Raw genomic sequence first — 22,257 nt, forward strand, 5'->3', positions numbered from 1 at the left:
ATTACATATGGTCATGCTGAGCTTTTGGTTTTAGTTAATTTTGACTCCAACAAGCATGCAGCCAGTGGATTCAGACCAGTCCAGAATGCCTTTTGACCCTCACCCCTCTGGGATTCATTTTATGGATTTTCCAAAAAACACAAGTTTGGGAGTTGCGACCAGGATCATCCTGAAAGGCCGAATGGAGACGGTGCTTCTCCACTTGCTTATACAGTGGTTGCTGGAGTAGTAACCCTGATTTATGAGCATTTCACATATTGTTTAAATTATCTCTATTTCACCTAACATACTACACGAGATTGTGCTCTCAGTGTCCGTGTTTTTTCTTCTCTATAAGATTCTACATCTTGGGTGCCCATACATTACTCGATTTTTAGTGCCAATCGATGCTTCGATCAAATAATTTTATCGGATCGGAGGAGAACTGATACTGTAACATTACCACCTGATCGATTTCTCAATCAATTTACACTCAAATCAGTTGAAAAGATCAATCATGCTGTAAAATCTTGGTCGTAACGGATTGACTGGGTGCACATCAGTAAGGGTGTTAGATTTTATAACGACCTGCAGTCCCCTGGAAAGTGTCCCCCAAGCATATATATGTGCCAGCCTGTTGAAGGCTTACCTGCGTCCACCAGCGAGAATTCTGGCTTCCGCCAGTGTCCGGCGTCACAGTGAGCACCTGTACCACTTGACACTGGCGCAAGTAGTGACATCCAATAGGAATTGATTGGAAATCGGTGTGCAGTGTGTGGCCAGACAATAAATCTTACTCTGATCAGATTTGATCTGAGAGGGATCTATATAATGGTTAGTCTGGTGGTAGATCTAGTGAGCTAGTATTTATTAAGCTGTAGCCAACATGGCCAATTCTTTCAGGACCTTGAAATTACCATCCCTTCTTACGAATAACTTGACGGGAAACTAGGAATATTTCTGAAGGATTTTTTTTTTTCCAGACTTCACCTGTCTCATCTTTGTAAGAAAACAATCGATGTAATCCCTAGGGCAATCCTCGTCCAGTGTGGCTTCATGGGCTCTGATCTTCTTTTCTACAAATTCCCTTAGCTTGTCAAAATTCTTAAACACGGTGTGGTGGGATCCAGGGAAGTACATCAGGAGATTAGGAGCCAATCCAAAGATCTAAAGCAGGAAGAAAATAGTGGATTCTCAAAAAGTCTATGCATACATTTTTATTTTATTTTTTTAACATAAATTATCTTATTCTTTGTTTTACTTTACAAAAGGCAGGGTTCAAAAATCAAAGTAAACCTGATGTGAAAAATAGACTGATAAAAATAGTATCTAAAAAACATTCCTAAAATACCATATTTTTATTTTGGTTTTAAAGATCTAAAATCTTTGCATGAAGATTTAATTCACTGGTATAAGAGGAGCTTCCTGTTTATTCAACCCCCATGCAGAGTAATAATGGCCTATTGAACTTCTCATCTCTTCTGTGTGGTCAGGAATATTTGACACAGCTACACCCAAATCCTGTCTCTCTGCAGTTTGACTTCCACTGGAAAGAGACAGATTTATAGAGGCAAAAAATAAAAATAAAAGGAGTACAATCAAGTCCTATGTTCAATCATATGAAACGATTCAAAATCTCACACTATGGACTAAGGTGCAATAACGTGTACTTAGCAGTTTGTGTTGAAACCACTGGAACTTGTAGGTGGCAGTGGGTGACAGCTGTCAGGCCATGCACCCACAGCACCCATTGCCACCTACACTTTATGCAATGGATGTAAGATACATGTTTGCATTTGCACTTTTGTTACCATTGGACTGACATTAAAGCTCCAAGCTGCCAGATTTGTCATCGCTTCATATGATTGTATAACCTGTCCTATATCTCATCTTGTGAGCCAGTAGGTAGGCCTCGGCAACACCCTGCCAGAGTCACAATAAACCTACTTGTCCCTACTGAGTGACTGACGCATCTCTGTATGTGTTTTCCTGGCAGAAATCAATGTCTGAGGACAGAGAAGAGATAGAAAAGGGTCAATAGTTCATGTAATGTAACTCTAGGGCACTTAATAGACTGACATTGAGCATAGACAATAAAACATTCAATCTACTTTCGAAGGGCTTGTTCACACTAAGGGCTGGAACCCACAAGAGCGTTTTTTTGAGCATTTTGGCAGCGCTACGATACGCTAGCAGTTTGCCAAAACGCTCAGCTGATGTTAATGGATGGGGCAACTTCCACAGGAGCGTTTGCGTTTCCCAGAAACGCAAACGCAGGACCTGCAGCATTTTGGGAGCGTTAGCGCTTCAATGTAAAGTATTGAAACGCTAGCAGAAACGCTCAGCAAAACCTAAACTGAGCGGTTTTGCTAGCGTTTTGCGGTTCAGCACACTGTAACAAAATTAAAAATAATTCACAGGACCAATCAGGATAAAAACGCGAAACGCAAAACGCTACACAACCGCTGAGCAAAAAAATACACTGTTGCAAAACGCGACCGAAAACACGCATGAATCCGCTTGCAAACTGCTCAGACAAAACGCTAGCGGTTGCGTTTTGCGTTTGCGGATTTCAGTGGGTTCCAGGCCTAAAGGTGTTTTGGTTTTTTTTTTAAGTGCCGGTGATTAATAAATAAATAAAAATCGCCCTAAAAGCGCTTGTGCAATGATTCCCTATGAGAGTGTTCACATATGAGCGGTTTCATTCCGATCCGCTCTCTAAAGCGCTGCATGTACCATTTTTTGGGACAATTTGCCTCAATCGAAGGTTTTAAGAATAAATACAAAAAACTAATCGCTCTGCAAAAGCGCTTAGAAAGTAGCCGGATGGCGCAAAAAAAAAAAAAAATATCTTAAAACACTGGAGTCAGCGATAGTGATTTATAAAGTGAACAAGGCCTAAATGTTAAAATATAAAATAAAAAACTATGGTACAGCTAAATCCCTGGTTTCTGGCAGCCGCGGGGATTGCCTGATTCATGTGGTTTCCAGATGATTGAGCAACCGGCCTAAAAAGTACAACTCACCCACCTTTAAATACTTACCTAGTGTCCAGCGCCATCCTCTAACCGTCCTGTCACTCCTAGTGGCTTTCCGGTGTCCTCCCAGCATATTGGGTCATGTAACATGCCAAGAGCCGTGCACGGAAGCCGGAAAGCCGCTAGGAACGACAGGACGGTTAGAAGACAGCACTGGAGGCTCGGTAAGTATTTAATGACCAGCAAAAAAACCCCAAACAACAACTACAATAAGAGGGATATGGAGGCTGCTATAACAATACCAGTTGCCTGGCAGCCCTGCTGATCGATATGGTTGCAGTAGTGTCTGAATCACACATGCAGCTAATCTTGTTAGAGTGGATTATTATTATTTATATAGCGCCGACATATTACGCAGCGCTGTACAGTATATATATATATATCCTGATTCACAAAGCGGTGCTAACAGTTAGCACGCTGGTGAAAAGCCCTTTATCATGCCTAAACTCAGTTTAGGCGTGATAAGTTTAGGCGTGATAAGTTTAAGCGCCAACTGGGTTAGTGCACAGCTGATCAAAAGTTTTGCGCTAGCAAAGTCTGGTGCACTTCGCATAGAGTATATATAGTCTTGTCACTAACTGTCCCTCAAAGGAGCTCACGATCTAATCCCTACCATTGCCATATGTCTATATTATGTAGTGCAAGTACTGTAGTCTAGGGCCAATTTTAGGGGGAGCCAATTAACTTATCCGTATATTTTTGGAATGTGGGAGGAAACCGGAGTGCCCAGAGGAAACCCACGCAGACACGGAGAGAACATACAAACTCTTTACAGATGGTGCCCTGGCTGGGATTCGAACCAGAGACCCAGCGCTGCAAGGCAAGAGAGCTAACCACTACACTACTGTGCTGATAGTAATGTCAGAGACATCTGCTCTGCTGCAGGCTTGTTCAGGGTCTGTTGCTAAAAGTATCAGAGGCAAATGATCAGCAGGGCTGCCAGGCAACTGGTATTGCTTAAAAGGAAATAAATATGGCAGCCTCCTTCATTTCCGTTGTACTTTAAATCACCATCCCTGTTATCCCCGTAGGCATGCTGGTTAATTACCTAATCTCGCCCCATAAAGAATTCATAAGCCAAGGATGTATTTTTAATTCAAACCATACTGGTCCTTTTGATTATCACTACTTTTCCTTCATATCAACATATGAAAAAAAAATAATAAATGTATCAATTTAAAATTAAAGAATAAAGTTCAGAGTGAATTATAAAAAAAAAAAAAAAAAAAAAAAAAATACATACGTTTATATAAATCTTTACATCAATCCTGAATGAGGAACAAGTGAGAAAGGAGGGAGGACTGGATTCCAAAAGAAGTACTGTTCCTCCAAGAGAGGGACAGTTGGGAGCTGGTTTCCACAAAATGAAAGAAAAAAAAAGGAGTTCTAAGCCCAGTCCAGCAACACTGCACTCCAGACAAAGGGCCTGATTCACAAAGCGGTGATAACTGAGTTATCACGCCTAAAAGACTTTAGGCGTGATAACCTTTGCACCAGCAAAGTTATCACCGCTTTGTCCTCTAACTTGTGCAAAGTTCCCGCGCGTATGCGCGCGCGCAAAGTCCCATAGGTCTTAATGACACTTCGCGCGAAGCACGGTGCTTTGCGCGCGGGAGTTCGCGCGAATTCCTTCAGATCACGGCTAAACTAAGTTTAGGCGTGATTAAGGGCTTTTCACAGGCGTGCAAAGTGTTTGCACCGCTTTGTGAATCAGGCCCAAAATGTCTTCTGATCACTGACTTTTTGCTTTTTGTCATTTGACCAAGAAATCGTTTTCAATTCTGGTGTTGCTTACCTGACCCCAAGGTGACGTTACAATTCTGAATGACTCGTTTAAGAGAGCCAACATGTAAAGGAACTCCTTATCTTCATAGTCAAAACGTTCATTAAAGACAACAGAACAAATGACATTGGAGACAGCCAGACTCAGAAGGAATGTGGGATCAAATGGTGCCCCTAAAACAGAAGTATATATTGGCTACTATTTTATTTAAAATATAACTTACACCAGAAAAAAAATTGTAATAAGACAAGAGTTGATAAACACAAATCCAGAAGTGAAATGAGGAGCTATTTAGCTTCATGGACACTTCGGGCTCGATTTACAAAACGGTGGTAACTTAAGCACTGGCCCTTAGCACGTCTAAACTCAGTTAAAATGTGAGAAGTAGTGATCGTGCGCAAAGTACCGTGCGCAAAGTTTTGTGCGCGCACTGCACAGAGCGCAGGGCGCTCCGCGCGAAGTGCCCACTAAAGCCTATGGGACTTAGTGCGCGCATAGGACTTTGCTTAGCACGCGATCTGATTGAGAAAACCGGTGCTAACCTACTTAGCACCCTGGTTAGCACGCCTAAAGACTTTAGACATGCTAAGTAGGTTAGCACAGCTTAGTAAATCAAGCCCTTCCTGTTTAAAGCACAAGTGAACAGAAAGTGATTTGGAGGCTGTCATATTTATTTCTTTTTAAACAATGCATATTGCCTGGCTGTCTTGTGGATCTTTTGCGTCTAATACTTTCAGCCACAGTCCCTGAACATGCATGCAGACCAGGGCTATATGCAATTCACTTTTTCACCGGAGTTTTCTCCTAGGAGATAATTTTTCATCTTCGATTTATAACAACTTTTTAGCACTTTGCAATGGAAAAAGTACCAAAAAGTAGGTGAAAAAGTACTATCAAAATTATTTTAAGTATTTGTTTGCTTGTTGGTGGTTTAAAAGGGATTTTATTGACAAGTTTGAAAATTTCACGTAGGAGAAAACTCAGGTGAAAAAGACGGTTGTCTGAATGAAGTTTGAAAGGATTAGCAGCATGCTTGTTTCAGGTGTGTGATTCAGGTACTAATGCAGCCGAAGAGATCAGCAGGACTGCCAAGAAACTGTTTAAAAGAAAATAAATATGACAGCCACCATATCCCTCTCAGTTGAGATGTATTTTAAACAAAATCTGTTGTGACAAAACTTAAAAGCCCAATGTATTTGTTCTATGGTTAGCCAGCCTTGAACCCCCACAGCTTAAATTGTGTTGTTCCGACCTAGTCCCCTTCCAGAACTCTTCACTGCATCCTACATTTCACAGTGCCAACCCAATATGGCTGAACCTCCACCTTGTCATACCCAGAGCCATGCCCCCACTAACCAGTATACTTCAGGGGAGGACAACAAGTCTAGACAGGCACGAATTTACATTCCAGGAGCCTATAGACAAATGTCCTGGCACCCTAGATTTCGCCCTCCATGAACCTATAATCCCACTCCAAACTGTAGGTAGCTACAGGTGTCCCTTAGCACTAGGTAGCCAGAGGTAACCTCAGTATTAATTAGGTAGGTATTGATGCCGCCGACTGAAGGGAGATCTCCTCAGTGGAATGCAGAGTGCAGGGTAAGTAACTTCATTTACACTCTGCACAGGACTTCGCATAAGGAGGGAGGCACTAGGGAATGGGAGTGAGTCACCTTTCCCTCATCAGGCAGGTGCCTACAATGCCTTATGGTAAATTCGGCCCTGGGTCTATATCATCCATGCCTCCCCTCCAATTGATTACAAAGAGACATAATAAGTGGCATGACCATCACACCGCCACTGAGTAATGACAGCAGGTGGCAGGGCTTGTTTGGTGATGGGGCACTCCACCTTCAGAAGACAATGTAGACTAAGCTCAATGTCCCCGCATAACATCATTGTCGGATCTTAGGTTGAATTGAATCAGGCCCCTTAACATCTTTTTGTCATTACTGCCAGCAGGGAGTGGTTGATTTGAGCAGTTTTCGTGGCAAGTTGCATGGACACTTTGCCGTAGTAACAGAGTGTGTATACTGCAGCGCATATCCAAATACCTATTCAAGACATAGTGTAAGTTTGCTACTAACCTCTTTTCTTCTGGAATTCTTCTGCCAAACACTTGACCTCCTCTTGTACGCGCTCTTCTATACTTCTCTTACCCATCCCAAAATTCCTCAAAGTGCTCAGTGAGAACCTTCTCATTTGTTTCCAGCGTTCACCATTGCTGAATACAACTCCTGTGTAAGGAGAAATGTAAGAAGAAGTCATTAGAAGATCAAGATACAAACCAGAGAAAAAAAAAAAAAAAAGAGAAATAAGGGATTGAGCCTAACTAAGATGACCGACAGACATGGAGAGTCGAGCTCCCGGTATAGTAGAACCCACTGCATTCCTCAACAAAGTATCCCACAGACAAAGCCTGTGGAGGAGGTGAGGCTATCTTCTGGCTGTGTATTTGGCCAACACGGCAAAGCCCACCACTAAGCTGCAAAGCCAAGGTCCTTTCTGAAATGCAAGTCACTTGGTGGCTCAGGACTGATACAATTGGGACAGTAAGCCTTCACCACTTACCAAGCTCCTACCAAAACCACCATACAAACACATAGCCAAATAGTTTCTGGAAATGAGCATTCAGCAGCAATCCAGAGAGACTGAGATTAGCAACCAATCTGCAACCTCTCTCTGCAGAGTATTTACTTCCACACACATATCCTTCCTTTGGCAGGCATATAGTTTATTATCCCTGGCAGGGGCGCCTCTAGCCATTTTGTCACTCCAGGCGAGAAAACCTGTGGCGTGGCGTGGCGTGCCCCCCCCCCCCCATTAAGATAATCGTAATGCGGCAGCGTTTCATTAGGGGATACAAGTATTGCAGCAGTGTTTCAGTAGAAAATGATACTTGTAGGCTCCTCTTTTTTGTCTCCCTTCCCCTTCATTATATGGCAGGACATTAGACTAGGACTATGGCAGGATTAGAGTGTGACCTCCCCTGAGGACAGTCAGTGACATGACTATGTACTCTGTAAAGTGCTGAAGAAGATGTTACTGCTACATATAATAATAATAATAATAATAACAATATGGTAGGACATTAGACTAGGACTATGGTAGGATTAGAGTGTGAGCTCCTTTGATGACAGTCAGTGACATGACTATGTACTCTGTAAAGTGCTGCAGAAGATGTTACTGCTATATAAATACATAATAATAATATGGTAGGACATTAGACTATGTCAGGATTAGATTGGGACCTCCCCTGGGGACTGTTAGTGAAGGACTAAGCATTTCATAAAATCTGTACTGAAGAGAACCCCGCGCGCCCATCCTCCTTTCACACCGATGTCTGAAAGACTGCCCGCGACACAGGAGGATGCAGGGATACCTTACATAATCTTACTAATAGAGAGCGAATCATTTTAACTAGTTTCATAAGACAGAAGAAAGTGAGAGGGGAGAAAATAGGTAGAGAGAGAGGATAGGGAGACATACAGGAAGTGGGAGTCAAAAGAGGAAGAATTAATGGGAGAAATATCTCACCTGGGGGTCCTGTTTGGCAGAAACACACTGGGAAATGGAATAGCAGGAATAGAGGAAGGAGGGGGATGGAGCACATGGAAATCAGAGGCTGAAACAGTGCAATCAAGAGGGCAGCCAGAGACACAGGAACTTTCCATGGCAATTGGCAAGTTAGCTTATGTAACTTGTACCGTGCTTCCCTACCTCTGCTCCTGTTACTGCAGCTGCCATCATTACCCTATCCTGGACAGTATATAGTGCTTCTCTGCTCCTGTTCCTGCCACTGCATGTCCCATCATTATCCTATCCTGGACAGTATGACAACTGGCTGTTCTGATAATCAGAATGATTAATCATTAATTTAATGCTGGGCAGCCAGGGTTTGTACTGTCCAGGATGCAGAAAATGATAAGCAGTAACAGAAGCAGAGGTCCCATTCCCAACATCCACATAAACTCACTTTGTCCCTGGTAACAGCGGCAGACTGCAAACATCAGGTCACAGTTTATCTCTCCCCTCCTCCATGGCAGCTGTGTCACTACTCTGACCCTCATGTCTGCTGTGCATGTGTGAAGGCTTCCTGCTTCCCCACACACACACACACACACACACAACTCTGGGGTCTGCCCATTCACTGCAGACAGTGCGACTGGAAGCTGGAGTCTCTAGGGGACGTGGTGGTATGTCAGTCAGTGAATTAGGGGGGGCGCTGTCCTGCTGTACACCGAATAGTGAGGGACTGTCTCAAATCTTTCTATGAATGCTTAGCAAATGCATTCATTAGAACACTTGTAAGAACAGAAAACTTTCTATCTACATACCCTTCCTTGTCAGTCACTCAGGCTTGGGGTGTAGGGGCAGAGAACAGATATAAACCAGACACCTTCTTCTTAGGGAGTGTCTATAAATCTGAACTCTGAATGATTCTTTATCAGAGACTTATCAGAAGGCTATTTGTGAAAAGAGCAGAAGGCCATTTCTCTCCAGTCCCTTGTCTTTCAGGACAGGATTTTTTTTTCCTCTTGGACTAACAGTAATTTATTGCGCCTTTCCCCATCAAAGCACTCCAAGCTACTGCCTGGGTGGTCTGTACGTTAAGGAGCCTCTGATTCCTGGATTGGCTCCCTGGGTTGCTGCATTTACCTAAACCACATACCAGGCACAAACTACTAGGCCTAAACTTAACGGGAGGCTGTAGAACTCTGCTACAAGTTCTCCAAAGATCCCAATACAGTTGAGACATTTGGGGCAATACTTTCAAATGCCCAAGGGACAACTTTGTAAACCTATACATCCAGGCTGATCAGTCTGAAAGACTCCTTTACAAAATCTCAATTTGAAGTTTTAAGGTCGGTTAGTCTCTCAGCTTATTAACTACAGCATATCCTTCCATACCATACCAGTTAAAGAAAATGTATAGTTAAAACAATGCAACATATTGAAAATGTTCAAAGGTGGTCAAGGACAAACCCCATCACTATCTCAGGTGTTACGAAGCAGGGCTGTAGAGTCGAGGAGTCTGAGCAATTTTTGGGTACCTGGAGTCAATGGTTTCATAAACTGGGGAGTCGGATGACTTTTGTACCCACTCCATTGCACTGAAAGGGTTGTGGAGTTGGAGTCTGAGCAATTTGGGGTACTTGGAGTTGGAGGTTTCATAAACTGAGGAGTCAGAGTTGAAGCCGGATAATTGTACAGACTCCACAGCCCTGCTACTAACCTGCAGTATGGGTAGAGTCACTGAAAACCAAGCCAACAAACCTCCAACAGTTAACCACATATAAAACCAGAAAAATGTTCCTGGCCTTTTTAGGCCTTCATCTACTACGTAGAATGTCAGCATCTCATGAAGGAGGGAAGCAAACCAGCAAGAAAAAAAAAATGTAGGACTGATCGACTAAACCAGCCTAGAATGCCTCATTGTTCTATCCCACTGAAGGAACTTACAGATATGACTACATACATCATGCAATATGTGGGCACTTATATCATGGCTTGTACTGATGAGCTCCAGAACTTGAGCACTAGACTAGATGCAACTGCAAGCGCAGACAAAAGAAAAGAGAAAAAAAAAAAAAAGAGATGCAGGCCCTTATTTAATTCACTTTTTCTCATAAACTTTCTCCTAGGTCACACTTAATAAAATGCCTTTTATGCCACCAGCAAGCAAGAAAATACTCAGGATAATTAAGAAAGTTCTTTTTCACCGGTTTTGCTTATTTTTTAATTGCAGAGAGTTGAAAAAAAAAAGTTATTTTAAACAGAAAACTAAAAAAGTATGTCCTAGGCAAAAACTTAGGAGATAAAGATTTTGGTTGCTGACAAGTTTAGAGCTTTAAAAACCCTCTAGACTCTCCCCATTCCAGTCTCAGACATTTCGGACAATGCTACAGAAAGTAACGGGAGTCAAAAGCCAGGCACAGGAGGCAATTTCTATTTTTCCCTAAATATAATGGAGGTTTGGTGGTACCAGACTTCTCAACATACCACAAGGCTTGCATAGAATTAGAATAGTTGACTGGTTTTGTAGTTGGAACCTTAAACAATGAATGAAGACAAAAAAATTAGATAGATAGCTGAAAGCAAATCTGAAGTGAGGAAACTTACCTAAGTAGAGGCAAAGCTAGGGATAGTATAGAGCCTTCCTGTTCCTCTGTCCGACTTGTTGATGCAGTGCCGTCCCCGGTTGAAGATATTACACTGACAGCTGTTCGGAACTTCTGAGCAACCCGCAGAAGTACTCACGTCCCTGAAGTTCAGACTCATGCATGTGCAGTATGGATGCACTTGTCCTCGGAACTACTCACTCAGGGCAGATGCAAATAGTTCTGAAGGATGCCTGAGGAGCTCCTAACAGCTGTTTGACCAAGCAGGTCAAATAGCTACAACCGTGGACAGTGCTGAAACAGTGAGACACTTTGGACTTCAAAACTACATGTAACGATTGCCTCGTCCAACCTTTTTAACCTACTTTTTGGTAAATTTTTCAGTTGGGAACACTTGAATATTTTCAAGAGTAAAAAATATATATTTTGTAGGTGAAAACTTAGAAGAAAAAGTGAATTGGATTGAGCCCTTGGAATATTCAAACAAACTTGTTTACTATACAGTGTTTCAGCTCCAGTCAGCCCCCTGGCCAACCTCAAAGACAATACCGAATTTCCTCTGGAACGTAGTCATGGTGATGTGGAGCCAATAATGGCATCTAACAGGGATATGGAAATCAATGTGGGCGTCTGAAACAGAGGGTTAGACCAAAGTTGGCTTCTGACAGGGATGTGAGCCATGCTGCATCTTTTACCTGATCCCAAACACTGCTCCAGTCTGCAGGCCTAAAGGCTCATACACACATCAGACCATCGTCTTTGGAAAATGAAAGGACACAGACCAATTTTACCCCCTTCCATGTAGTATGAGAGCCATACCTTCACAGTCTTCTCAATGGGGCTGAACTCCCCATCAGACAGAAATCTTTGCAAGATGCTGCACACAAAGATGCTGTACACATTCAAAAGATCAGTATCTGCAAAAGATCTGTTCCTGCAAAAGATCCGTTCCTGCAAAATGCATTCATAGTCTATGAGATCTGCAGATCATGATACACACCTTGTTTAACTGACATCCATCTGCAGATCAGATCCACCAAGATGGATTTTCAGATCTGCAGATGATTGTCTGATCTGCAGATGAATGTCAGTTAAACAAGGTGTGTATGATGATCTGCAGATCTCAGACTATGGCCTCAATTCACGGAGCATTATCAAACGTTTATCAAACACTTTATCAAACGTTTGATAATTTACCTCATGGGTAAAATCTCATTTTAAATTCACTAAGGTGTTATATATTTATCTAAATATATAACACCTTAGTGAATTTAAAATTAGATTTTACCCATGAGGTAAATTATCAAAGCTTTGATAAAGTGTTTGATAAACGTTTGATAATGCTCCGTGAATTGAGGCCTATGAATGCATTTTGCAGGAACAGATCTTTTGCAGATACTGATCTTTTGTGTCTGTACAGCATCTGTGTGTGCAGCATCTTGCAAAGATTTTTTTCTGATGGGGAGTTCAGCTCCATAGAAAAGACTGTGTAGAGTATGGCTCTCATACTACATGAAGGGGGGTAAGATTGGTCTGTGATCTTTCATTTTCCAAAGACTATAGTCTGATGTGTGTATGAGCCTTAAGAGTACACTTCACTTGCTCTGTCTCTAAGAATGTTGTTTTATCCTTAGTAATTAGTCAGTGAATAGGTGTGTGAATACTAGAGAGTAGCAGTGAGGGCTGAAGAGGTTGCTGTCTATGAAGATGTCCATAGAAGAGGTCTATGGCCTGGTGCACACCAAAACCCGCTAGCAGATCTGCAAAATGCTAGCAGATTTTGAAACGCTTTTTCTTCTTTTTCTGTAGCGTTTCAGCTAGCATTTTGCGGTTTTGTGAAGCATTTTTGGTGTAGTAGATTTCATGTATTGTTACAGTAAAGCTGTTACTGAACAGCTACTGTAACAAAACACCTGGCAAACCGCTCTGAAGTGCCGTTCAGAGTGGTTTGCGTTTTTCCTATACTTAACATTGAGGCAGAAACGCCTCCGCAATCCAAAATCTGCAGCAGCCGGGAATATGCGTTTCTGCAAAACGCCTCCCGCTCTGGTGTGCACCAGCCCATTGAAATACATTACCCTAGCGGATCCGCACCCGCAAGCGGATCGCAAACCGCAGCAGAACCGCTCTGGTGTGCACTAGGCCTATGTGTGTATTGTGTAGTGTATGTATCATAGTCTAGGGCCAATTTGGGGGGAAGCCAATTAACATATGTATGTATTTGGGATGTGGGAGGAAACCGGGTACCTGGGGGAAACCCACAATGACTTGCAGATGTGTCCTGGTTGGGTTTCGAACCGGGGTCCCAGCGCTGCAAGGCCAGAGTGCTAACCACTATGCCACTGTGCTGCCCACAATATATACCCTTCAAATAAAATGTTGATTCAATAATTAAGCTTTACAAATGTTTTCTTACCATATCCTTTGAAAGCTCTTTCTGCAATGGCCAATTTGGCTCTTTCAGTAAATATATCTCCATTGTCAATTAAGGCTTCCTTTATCACATCATATCCATTTAATACCACCACCCGTTGCCTCCCTAGATAGACCATGGACACTGGACCATAGCGAGATCCAAGCTGCAAAAACAAAAATATGCATCCAATAGTATAAAGTCTATCAATATCACTTACATGAACATGATACATAACTGTACCTCTTGGCCCCAGACCTCAACTCCCTCCTCACACATGTTCCTGACTGCTTGTCTGCTATATACTCCATGTCCTCTCGCTTCTTAAAACTTAATGAGTAAAACAGAATTAATAATTTTTCCACCGTCTCTGTTCACCTCTCTGCCTGAAATAATCAAATGTTAATAACACTCTCAAAACTTCAGTTCCCAAAGCACAGTGCTTAGGGGTAATATTTGACTCCTCTCTCTCTCTTTTATTCCTCACATTCACTCCCTAACCAGCTCCTGTCATCTCCAACTCAAAAACATCTCGCATCTGACTTTTTCTCACTCAAAACACTAAAATGTTAGTAAATGCTCTTATAATATCTCGTCTGGACTATTGTAACATACTACTTTGTGGACTACCTTCTAATAGACTGGCCCCGCTACACTCAGTACTGAACTCAGCTGCTCGTCTTATTCATCTTTCTTATCATTCTTCCCCTCTCTATCAAGATTTTAATTGGCTACCTATTAACCAGAGGATCCAGTTCAAACCCTTAACCCTAGCCTACAAAGCTCTCCACAATCTCTCTCCCCTGTACATCTCCTCACTTATTTCCAGATACCAACCCAATCATAATCTCAGATCTGCAAATGCCCTTCTTTTGCGCTCCTCTAGAATTATCTCCTCACATTCATGTACAGGTAGTCCCCGGTTAACGAACTAGATAGGGACTGTAGGTTCGTTCTTAACCTGAATCTGTTCTTAAGTCAGAACAATGTGCTATCTCTGTCCCCTGTGCCTCCTCTGTGCCCCCAGTGTCTCCCTCTGTGTCACCTCTGCCTTCTGTGCCTGCTTATAAAAGTTTAAAAGCTATTTTTTCTTTGAATTTTTTTAAAATCGATTTTCTCAAAAACTACAAGTCCAATTTGAAAAATGTTTTTGGCTTGTTCCCATGGAAACACTGAATCCATGCCGTTCGTATCGGCGGGTTGTTCGTAAGTCGGGGACTACCTGTATACAAGATTTTGCATGTGCTTCACCCCTCCTCTGGAATGTGATGACATCCATCACTCTCCAACGTTTGTTACCTTTAAACGCTCCCTCAAAACTCACTTTTTCCAACAAGCATACGCTCTACCTTAGGCCACTTCCGCTTTTTCCTAAAGCCAAGTTGCACTCCTACTAGGTATCCTAAAACACGCTGCCTCTGTTTACTGTATACTACTTCACTTCTTGCTCCCCCCTATTCTTTTTAGATTGTAAGCTTGCAAGGGCAGGGCTCTCTCACCCTTTTGGGTCTTGGAATTCATTTTATTTATAATGCTACTTTTGCCTCTGTAATTACCAATTCTGTATTTTGTATCGATTCTGAATTTTGTCACGAACTCTGTATTTTGTTGTATACCATTTGTTTGTATTATGTACCCCATGTTATCTTCTTATTGTGTACAGCGCCACGGAATATGTTGGAGTTTTCTAATAATAATCTCAAACCTGGATTCACAGCTACTTGTCTGTATTTCTGGGTGATATTTATTAGTATTTGCAAAGACTGATGGTGCAAAGTGTAAAGGTCACTGAATGCATGTGAGGAAAAAGATCAGAGATCCACAGTTTAGCCACTTGCCGACCGCCCACTGTAGATTGGCGGCGGCAAAGTGGCAGCCCCAGGACCACGTAACGCAGATTGGCGTCGGGTCCTGGGTCTCTTTCAGGCCGGGGATCTGCCGGCAATAGGCTCCGCCCACCCGCGACGACAACCCGCCGGCCGTTCGGAAGCGCCGGCGAGTGGTTAACCCCACGATCGCCGCATACAAAGTGTATAATACAGGCTGCCTCCTGCCCTGGTGTCCGAGGGACCACCAGGGCAGGCTGCAGCCACCCTAGTTTGCACCAAAACACTGATCCTGCCCCTCCTTCCCTCTGATCGCCCACAGCACCCCCCAGACCCCCCCCCCCCCGTGCCCACCCCCCCAGACCACTGTTTGCACCCAATCACTCCCCTAATCACCCATCAATCACTCCCTGTCACCGCTATTTTTTTTATTAGGTCCCTAACTGCACCCTGGGGGCTCCTGATCACCCCTCACCCCTCAGATTCTCCCCAGACCCCCCCCCCCCCCATGTACTGTATGCATCTATCCCCCTGTAATAACCCACTGATCACCTGTCAATCACCCGTCAAACACCTGTCAATCACTCATCAATCACCCCCTGTCACTGCCACCCATAAATCAGCCCCTAACCTGCCCCTTGCGGGCAATCTGATCACCCACCCACACCATCAGATCGCCCGCAAACCCGCTGTCAGATCACCTCCCAAGTGCATTGTTTACATCTGTTCTCTCCTCTAAACACCCACTAATTACCCATCAATCACCCATCAATCACACCCTATCACCACCTGTCACTGTTACCCATCAGATTAGACACTAATCTGCCCCTTGCGGGCACCCAATCACCCGCCCACACGCTCAGATTGCCCTCAGACCCCCCTCTTATCAATTCGCCAGTGCATTATTTACATCTGTTCTTCCCTGTAATAACCCACTGATCACCTGTCAATCACCCATCAATCAGCCCCTAACTTGCCCCTTGCGGCAAACCCGCCGTCAGATCACCTCCCAAGTGCATGGTTTACATCTGTTCTCTCCTCTAAACACCCACTAATTACCCATTAATCACCCTCTGTCACTGCTACCCATCAGATCAGACCCCTATCTGCCCCTAGGGCACCCAATCACCCGCCCACACCCTCAGAACGCTCTCAGACCCCAGCCCTGATCACCTCGCCAGTGCATTGCTTGCATCTATTCCCCCCTCTAATCACACCTTGAGACACCCATCAATCACCTCCTGTCACCACCTGTCACACCTACCCATCAGATCAGGCCCTAATTTGCCCCGTGTGGGCTCCTGATCACTCGGCCAAACCCTCAGAACCCCTTCCAATCACCTCCCCAGTGCATTGATTGCATCTATTTTCCCCTCTAATCACCCCCTGAGACACCTATCAATCACCTCCTGTCACCCCCCTAGCACTCCTATCCATCAGATCAGGCCCAATACAACCTGTCATCTAAGAGGCCACCCTGCTTATGACCGGTTCCACAAAATTTGCCCCCTCATAGACCACCTGTCATCAAAATTTGCAGATGCTTAAACCCCTGAACAGTCATTTTGAGGCATTTGGTTTTCAGACTACTCCTCACGGTTTTGGGCCCCTAAAATGCCAGAGCAGTATAGGAACCCCACAAGTGACCCCATTTTATAAAAAAAAAACAAAAAAAAAAAAAAACAAAAAAAAAAAAAAAAAAACACCCCAAGGTATTCCGTTAGGTGTATGACGAGTTCATAGAAGATTTTATTTTTTGTCAAAAGTTAGCGGAAAATTGATTTTTATTGTTTTTTTTTCCACAAAGTGTCATTTTCCACTAACTTTTGACACAAAATAAAATCTTCTATGAACTCACCATACACCTAATGTAATACCTTGGGGTGTCTTCTTTCTAAAATGTGGTCACTTGTGGGGTTCCTATACTGCCCTGGCATTTTAGGGGCCCTAAACCGTGAGTAGTCTAGAAACCAAATGCCTCAAAATGACCCGTGAATGGGCCCCTTAGCGCACCTAGGCTGCAAAAACTTGTCACAAGTTAGCAGAAATTGATTTTTATTGTTTTTTTTTTTTTTCACAAAGTGTCAATTTTCGCTAACTTGTGACAAAAAAAAAAAAATCTTCTATGAACTCACCATACTCCTAACAGAATATCTTGTGGTGTTGTCTTTCTAAAATGGGGTAACTTGTGGGGGTTTTAAACTGCCCTGGCATTTTAGGGGCCCTAAACCGTGAGGCGTAGTCTTGAAACCAAATGTATCAAAACGACCTGTGAAATCCTAAAGGTACTCATTGGACTTTGGACCCCATTAGCGCAGTTAGGGTGCAAAAAAGTGCCACACTTGTGGTATCGCTGTACTCAGGAGAAGTAGTATAATGTGTTTTGGGGTGCATTTTTACACATACCCATGCTGGGTGGGAGAAGTCTCTCTGTAAATGGACAATTGTGTGTAAAAAAAAAAAAAAATCAAAACATTGTCATTTACAGAGATATTTCTCCCACCCAGCATGGGTATGTGTAAAAATACACCCCAAAACACATTATACTACTTCTCCTGAGTACAGCAATACCACATGTGTGGCACTTTTTTGCAGCCTAACTGCGCTAAGGGGCCCAAAGTCCAATGAGCACCTTTAGGCTTTACAGGGGTGCTTACAACTTAGCACCTTCCAAAATGCCAGGACAGTAAACACACCCCACAAATGACCCCATTTTGGAAAGTAGACACTGCAAGGTATTCAGAGAGGGGCATGGTGAGTCCGTGGCAGATTTCATTTTTTTTTGTCACAAGTCAGCAGAAATGGAAACTTTTTTTTTTGTCTCAAAGTGTCATTTTCTGCTAACTTGTGACAAAAAATAAAATCTTCTATGAACTCACCATGCCTCTCAGTGAATACTTTGGGGTGTCTTCTTTCCAAAATGGGGTCATTTGGGGGGTATTTATACTATCCTGGAATATTAGCACCTCATAAAACATGACAGGTGCTCAGAAAAGTCAGAGATGCTTGAAAATGGGAAAATTCACTTTTTGCACCATAGTTTGTAAACGCTTTAAACTTTTACCCAAACCAATAAATATACACTGAATATTTTTTTTTTTTCATCAAAAACATGTAGCACAATAAATTTGGACAAAATGTATACAGAAATTTTACTTTGACAAATTTTATCACAGAAAGTAAAAAAAAAATCATTTTTTTGACAAAATTCATGTCTTTTTTGATGAATATAATAAAAACTAAAAATCGCAGCAGCAATCAAATAGCACCAAAAGAAAGCTGTATTAGTGACAAGAAAAGGAGGTAAAATTCATTTAGGTGGTAGGTTGTACGACTGAGCAATAAACCGTTAAAGCTGCAGTGGTCTGAATGGAAAAAAAGGCTCTGGTCCAGGGGTTTTATGACTGCAGTCCTTAAGTGGTTAATAAACCAACAACTAGAATTTTTTTCTGAAAAGGTCTCCAACAAAATACTGGAGAGAAGCAGGATTTGCAGAACGTTTTTGATCCATTGTTTTATAAACATCAGCAAGTTTGGGTCTATTAGGGAATATTACAAGGTTAATACTGGTTAGGAGGAGAAGATAAATTGAGTGAATTATAGAGAAGTACAATAAAAAGTTCAAGAAGAATTGAGGTGTGTGCCCAAAGTGTGTCCAATCTTCCCATTAGGGGTTGCGGAGAACTGCTATCACTCGCGGGGGGAGGGTGGTTGGGGGGGTGCGGGCAAGTGCTGTCACTCGCGGGGGCGGGGGGGTTGCGGGCATTGGCTGCTGTCACTCGCGGGGGGGGGGGGGGGGGGGGGTTTATGGGAAGCGTGCATGGCTGCTGTCACTCCCGGGGGGGGGTCAATTGCGGGCATGGCTGCTTTCACTCGCGGGGAGGGGGGGTTTGGGTGGGGTATGGGCATGGCTGCTGTCACTTGCGGGGAGGGGGGGGGGGGTGCGGACATGGCTGCTGTCACTCGCGGGGGGGGGGGGGTGTTCTGCGGGCATGGCGGCTGTCAGGGCATAGCTGCGGGCAGAACTCGATGTGAGGGGCTCTCACAACAGGGAGGGGAAACCAGGAAGGACGAAAGGAAGCAGCCAATCAGGCTGCAGTAAAGATTTGAAGGAGGGATAGGGAAATTAATGGGAGGACCAGGGAGAGCAGTGGGGAGAAAAACAACAAAAAAACCCTCCCAACATGCTTTGCAGCTTGTTAGGCGGCCTTGCGGCCTCCTTAGCTGCCTGGGGGAAAAGACACTGCTACTCAGCCGACAAAAAAAGTAAGGTAGATTTTTAACTTCAGTATTGCCTTTTTGCCTTCCTTTCAAACTATTTAACACAGGAGAATAGAGATTTAAATTTGTTTTTTTTGCCTAACAGTTACTCTTTAAAACATCCACAAATGCCAGGGGCATCACTAGGATCATGGAAGATCCTGGGCACCAGTGAGTAATGTGCAGAGCTGTACGGATAGAGGTGTAGGCCACTCCAGTTTCACAGTGAATTATTAAACATTGTTAGTTTTTGAGATTTAATAAAGTATTGACTTTTTTAAGAGCAAAAAAAACCAACACATTTTATTGACACATACAGTACATCTCTCTGTATTCAAACTCCTCAAATGTTTGGTCTACACCTCTGAGCACCAAGTGAAAGTGGGCATGGTTGTGGGTGGACTCAAATGTTCATGTAGCAGCAGTGTAGTTCAAAGACTGGGGGCCTGCCCAGCAAAATGAAATTATTAAAGTGAACCTAAAACATAGTGAATAAAAAGAGAGTTTCCCTTACCTCAGGCTTCTACCAGTCCCTCGCACCCGTTCTGTGCCTGTGCTGGTCCTCAACGATCCTCCGCTCCCCCACCGCCGCTTAGTTTAGATTTTGCTGACCGCTTAGTCGGCAGTCCACTGCATCCTCAAACGTATTTACGTGGGTGAAGTAACAGAAAACCTCATACTAAGCCTGTGCAGACGCTCTCGCCGACATAAACGTGTACGAGGACACACGCAGCCAGGGCCGCGCAGGCACAGTGGACCGCTGACTGATCAGTCGGCAGAATCAAAACTAAGCTGCCACAGGGGAACAGAGGATAGTTGAGGACCAGCGCGGGCACAGGACGGCTGCTAGAAGCCCCGGGTAAGTGAAACTCTTAATTCACTACAGTTTAGGTTCACTTTAAATTATAATTAAAGTGTGCCTGAGGTGACATGTGACATGTTAAGATAAACATGTGAATGTACAAAGCCAAGAACACAAATACTGGCTAGGTTCCTTTTCTTCTTTTTCTGCCCAAAAGAGGTAAACATTTAGATAAAACAAGAGAGACAGTTTCTCTCCAGTCAGGACCAAGTCCAACGATAGCAAACCCTTCCTGATAAGGAATGACAGCCATAAAACATTGGCATGGTAGAGAAAATCTTCTGAGTGCAGGAGATAGATGAAAAAGGTCAATTGTACATATATTTTAGCTCTGGGACACTGAAAGAGTGTGCAAAACTGTTTCATATAGCTGAGAAAAGAAAACATTTAACCCACTTTTACAGGTTTTAAACTGAATAAAACTGGGGATTCTAAAAAAAGTATTTTTTTAGCAGAAGGAGGATAGATGCAATTGTTTATCAGTTTATTTTCTCCACAGGTTTCCTTTAAGCAGGAAGATCTCCCAATGAATAATTAAGCAGCATCTTACCCCAAGACCCCAATTCAGCAATGAGCATACCAAACATAATTAGCGGTGTGTCCTGCAGAACACATCATTACTGTACTGTAAGCTCCAAACATCATAAGGACCTGGACACACATTGCTCTGCAGCGCAGGTGGCCATGCCATTAGCACAATTGCATGGTGCCTGCGTTGGTCTCTGTTGCCGAGCTGACCCCATTGAACTATACTGAATAGGACTGTGCTGCATTGTGCTTAAAGCGGACCCAAAGCAAACTTTTTTTTTAGTTCAAAATATTTAGTTGCACCACTCTGACACATACAAAGATAAATAAACACTCCTTCAAGCCTATGAGCATTTCAGTGCATGCTTTTCACCCTTCTCTTTTCATAACTAGGGTTATACAGGTGGCAGCCATTAGCAATTCCTCCTTTGCTGGACACTATCTACTCCACCAGTTTGCCGGATTTTGTCCCGGCAATTTGAAAGGAAGGGAGGGATTTCTCCAATAAATGTAAAATATTTTTGGTTTGTCATCATGCAGCTGAAAAAAGGCTGCTATTTATTATTATAATTTAGAAAATAGATTTTATTTCTGAGATCTTGTATTTTTAATTTGGGTCCACTTTAAAATGCATGCAGCAGCGAGTTGGCTGTACACAATGCTACACAGTCAGACAATGCTGTCTATGCCCTGATGTCCCGATGTATCACAATACCTAAGCTATAACTAAGGGGCCATACCTGCTCCGACACGCATGAGATTTTTGTGCTGTTGTCCACAGATGTTGCAATAAAGTTTGGACTTGTACTTATCCATCCAGTGAAGCGGGGTAATTCTTTTCCCTACTGTTTGCCATGTCAGTATACTACTGGGCAAAGCCCCGCCTCCCTTTGCCCTAATAGGACAATACAATTATAAAGGCCTTACTCCACCCCATACCATCATTCCTTTTTTTGTCCTCGCCTCCAGCAGGATTCATTTCCCTTACCTCCGCTCTGCGGGTCCAGCAGCCTGCTTCTCTGCTGTAGTACATGATCTTGGGTAGCTAAAAGCTCCTATAAAACATGGAGTCCCCTCTGGTACCCTCCGGGACATACCGTATTTTTCGGCATATAAGACGCTCCGGCATACAAGACGCACCTTGGTTTAGAGGGCAAAAATAAGGGGAAAAAAAAATAAACTAAACCTAGGTGCGTCTACACTGCCGGGGCGTCTTATGGACCTTTTACCCCCTAAAACTGCCTCTAAGCTACTCTATCTACACTACACTAATCCCTGCTGCCCTAACAACTAAACTACACAGCAATACAATACACTACACTACCACAACACATTAATACACTTCACTACACTATGCTACACTACACTACCACAACACACCACTGCAATACCCTTCACTACACTATACTACACTACAATGCACTGACACAACACACAGCTTCACTA

The 22,257-nt window shown here is 43.2% G+C and overlaps 1 protein-coding gene across 1 annotated transcript in view; it reads right to left on the reverse strand.

Annotated features, from left to right (window-relative positions):
• LOC137528996 (cytochrome P450 2C23-like) overlaps nt 1-22,257 on the reverse strand; it is a 59,095-nt gene that overhangs the window by 21,144 nt on the left and 15,694 nt on the right. Inside the window, exons 2-5 of the mRNA XM_068250849.1 lie at nt 13,339-13,501; nt 6,888-7,037; nt 4,813-4,973; nt 970-1,146 (exon numbers count right to left, since the gene is read on the reverse strand). Of these exons, the coding sequence (XP_068106950.1) occupies nt 970-1,146; nt 4,813-4,973; nt 6,888-7,037; nt 13,339-13,501 (651 nt within the window). The remainder of the gene's footprint in view (nt 1-969; nt 1,147-4,812; nt 4,974-6,887; nt 7,038-13,338; nt 13,502-22,257) is intronic.

Source organism: Hyperolius riggenbachi, chromosome 8 (assembly GCF_040937935.1).
Source record: "Hyperolius riggenbachi isolate aHypRig1 chromosome 8, aHypRig1.pri, whole genome shotgun sequence".
NCBI classification, from domain to species: domain Eukaryota; kingdom Metazoa; phylum Chordata; class Amphibia; order Anura; family Hyperoliidae; genus Hyperolius; species Hyperolius riggenbachi.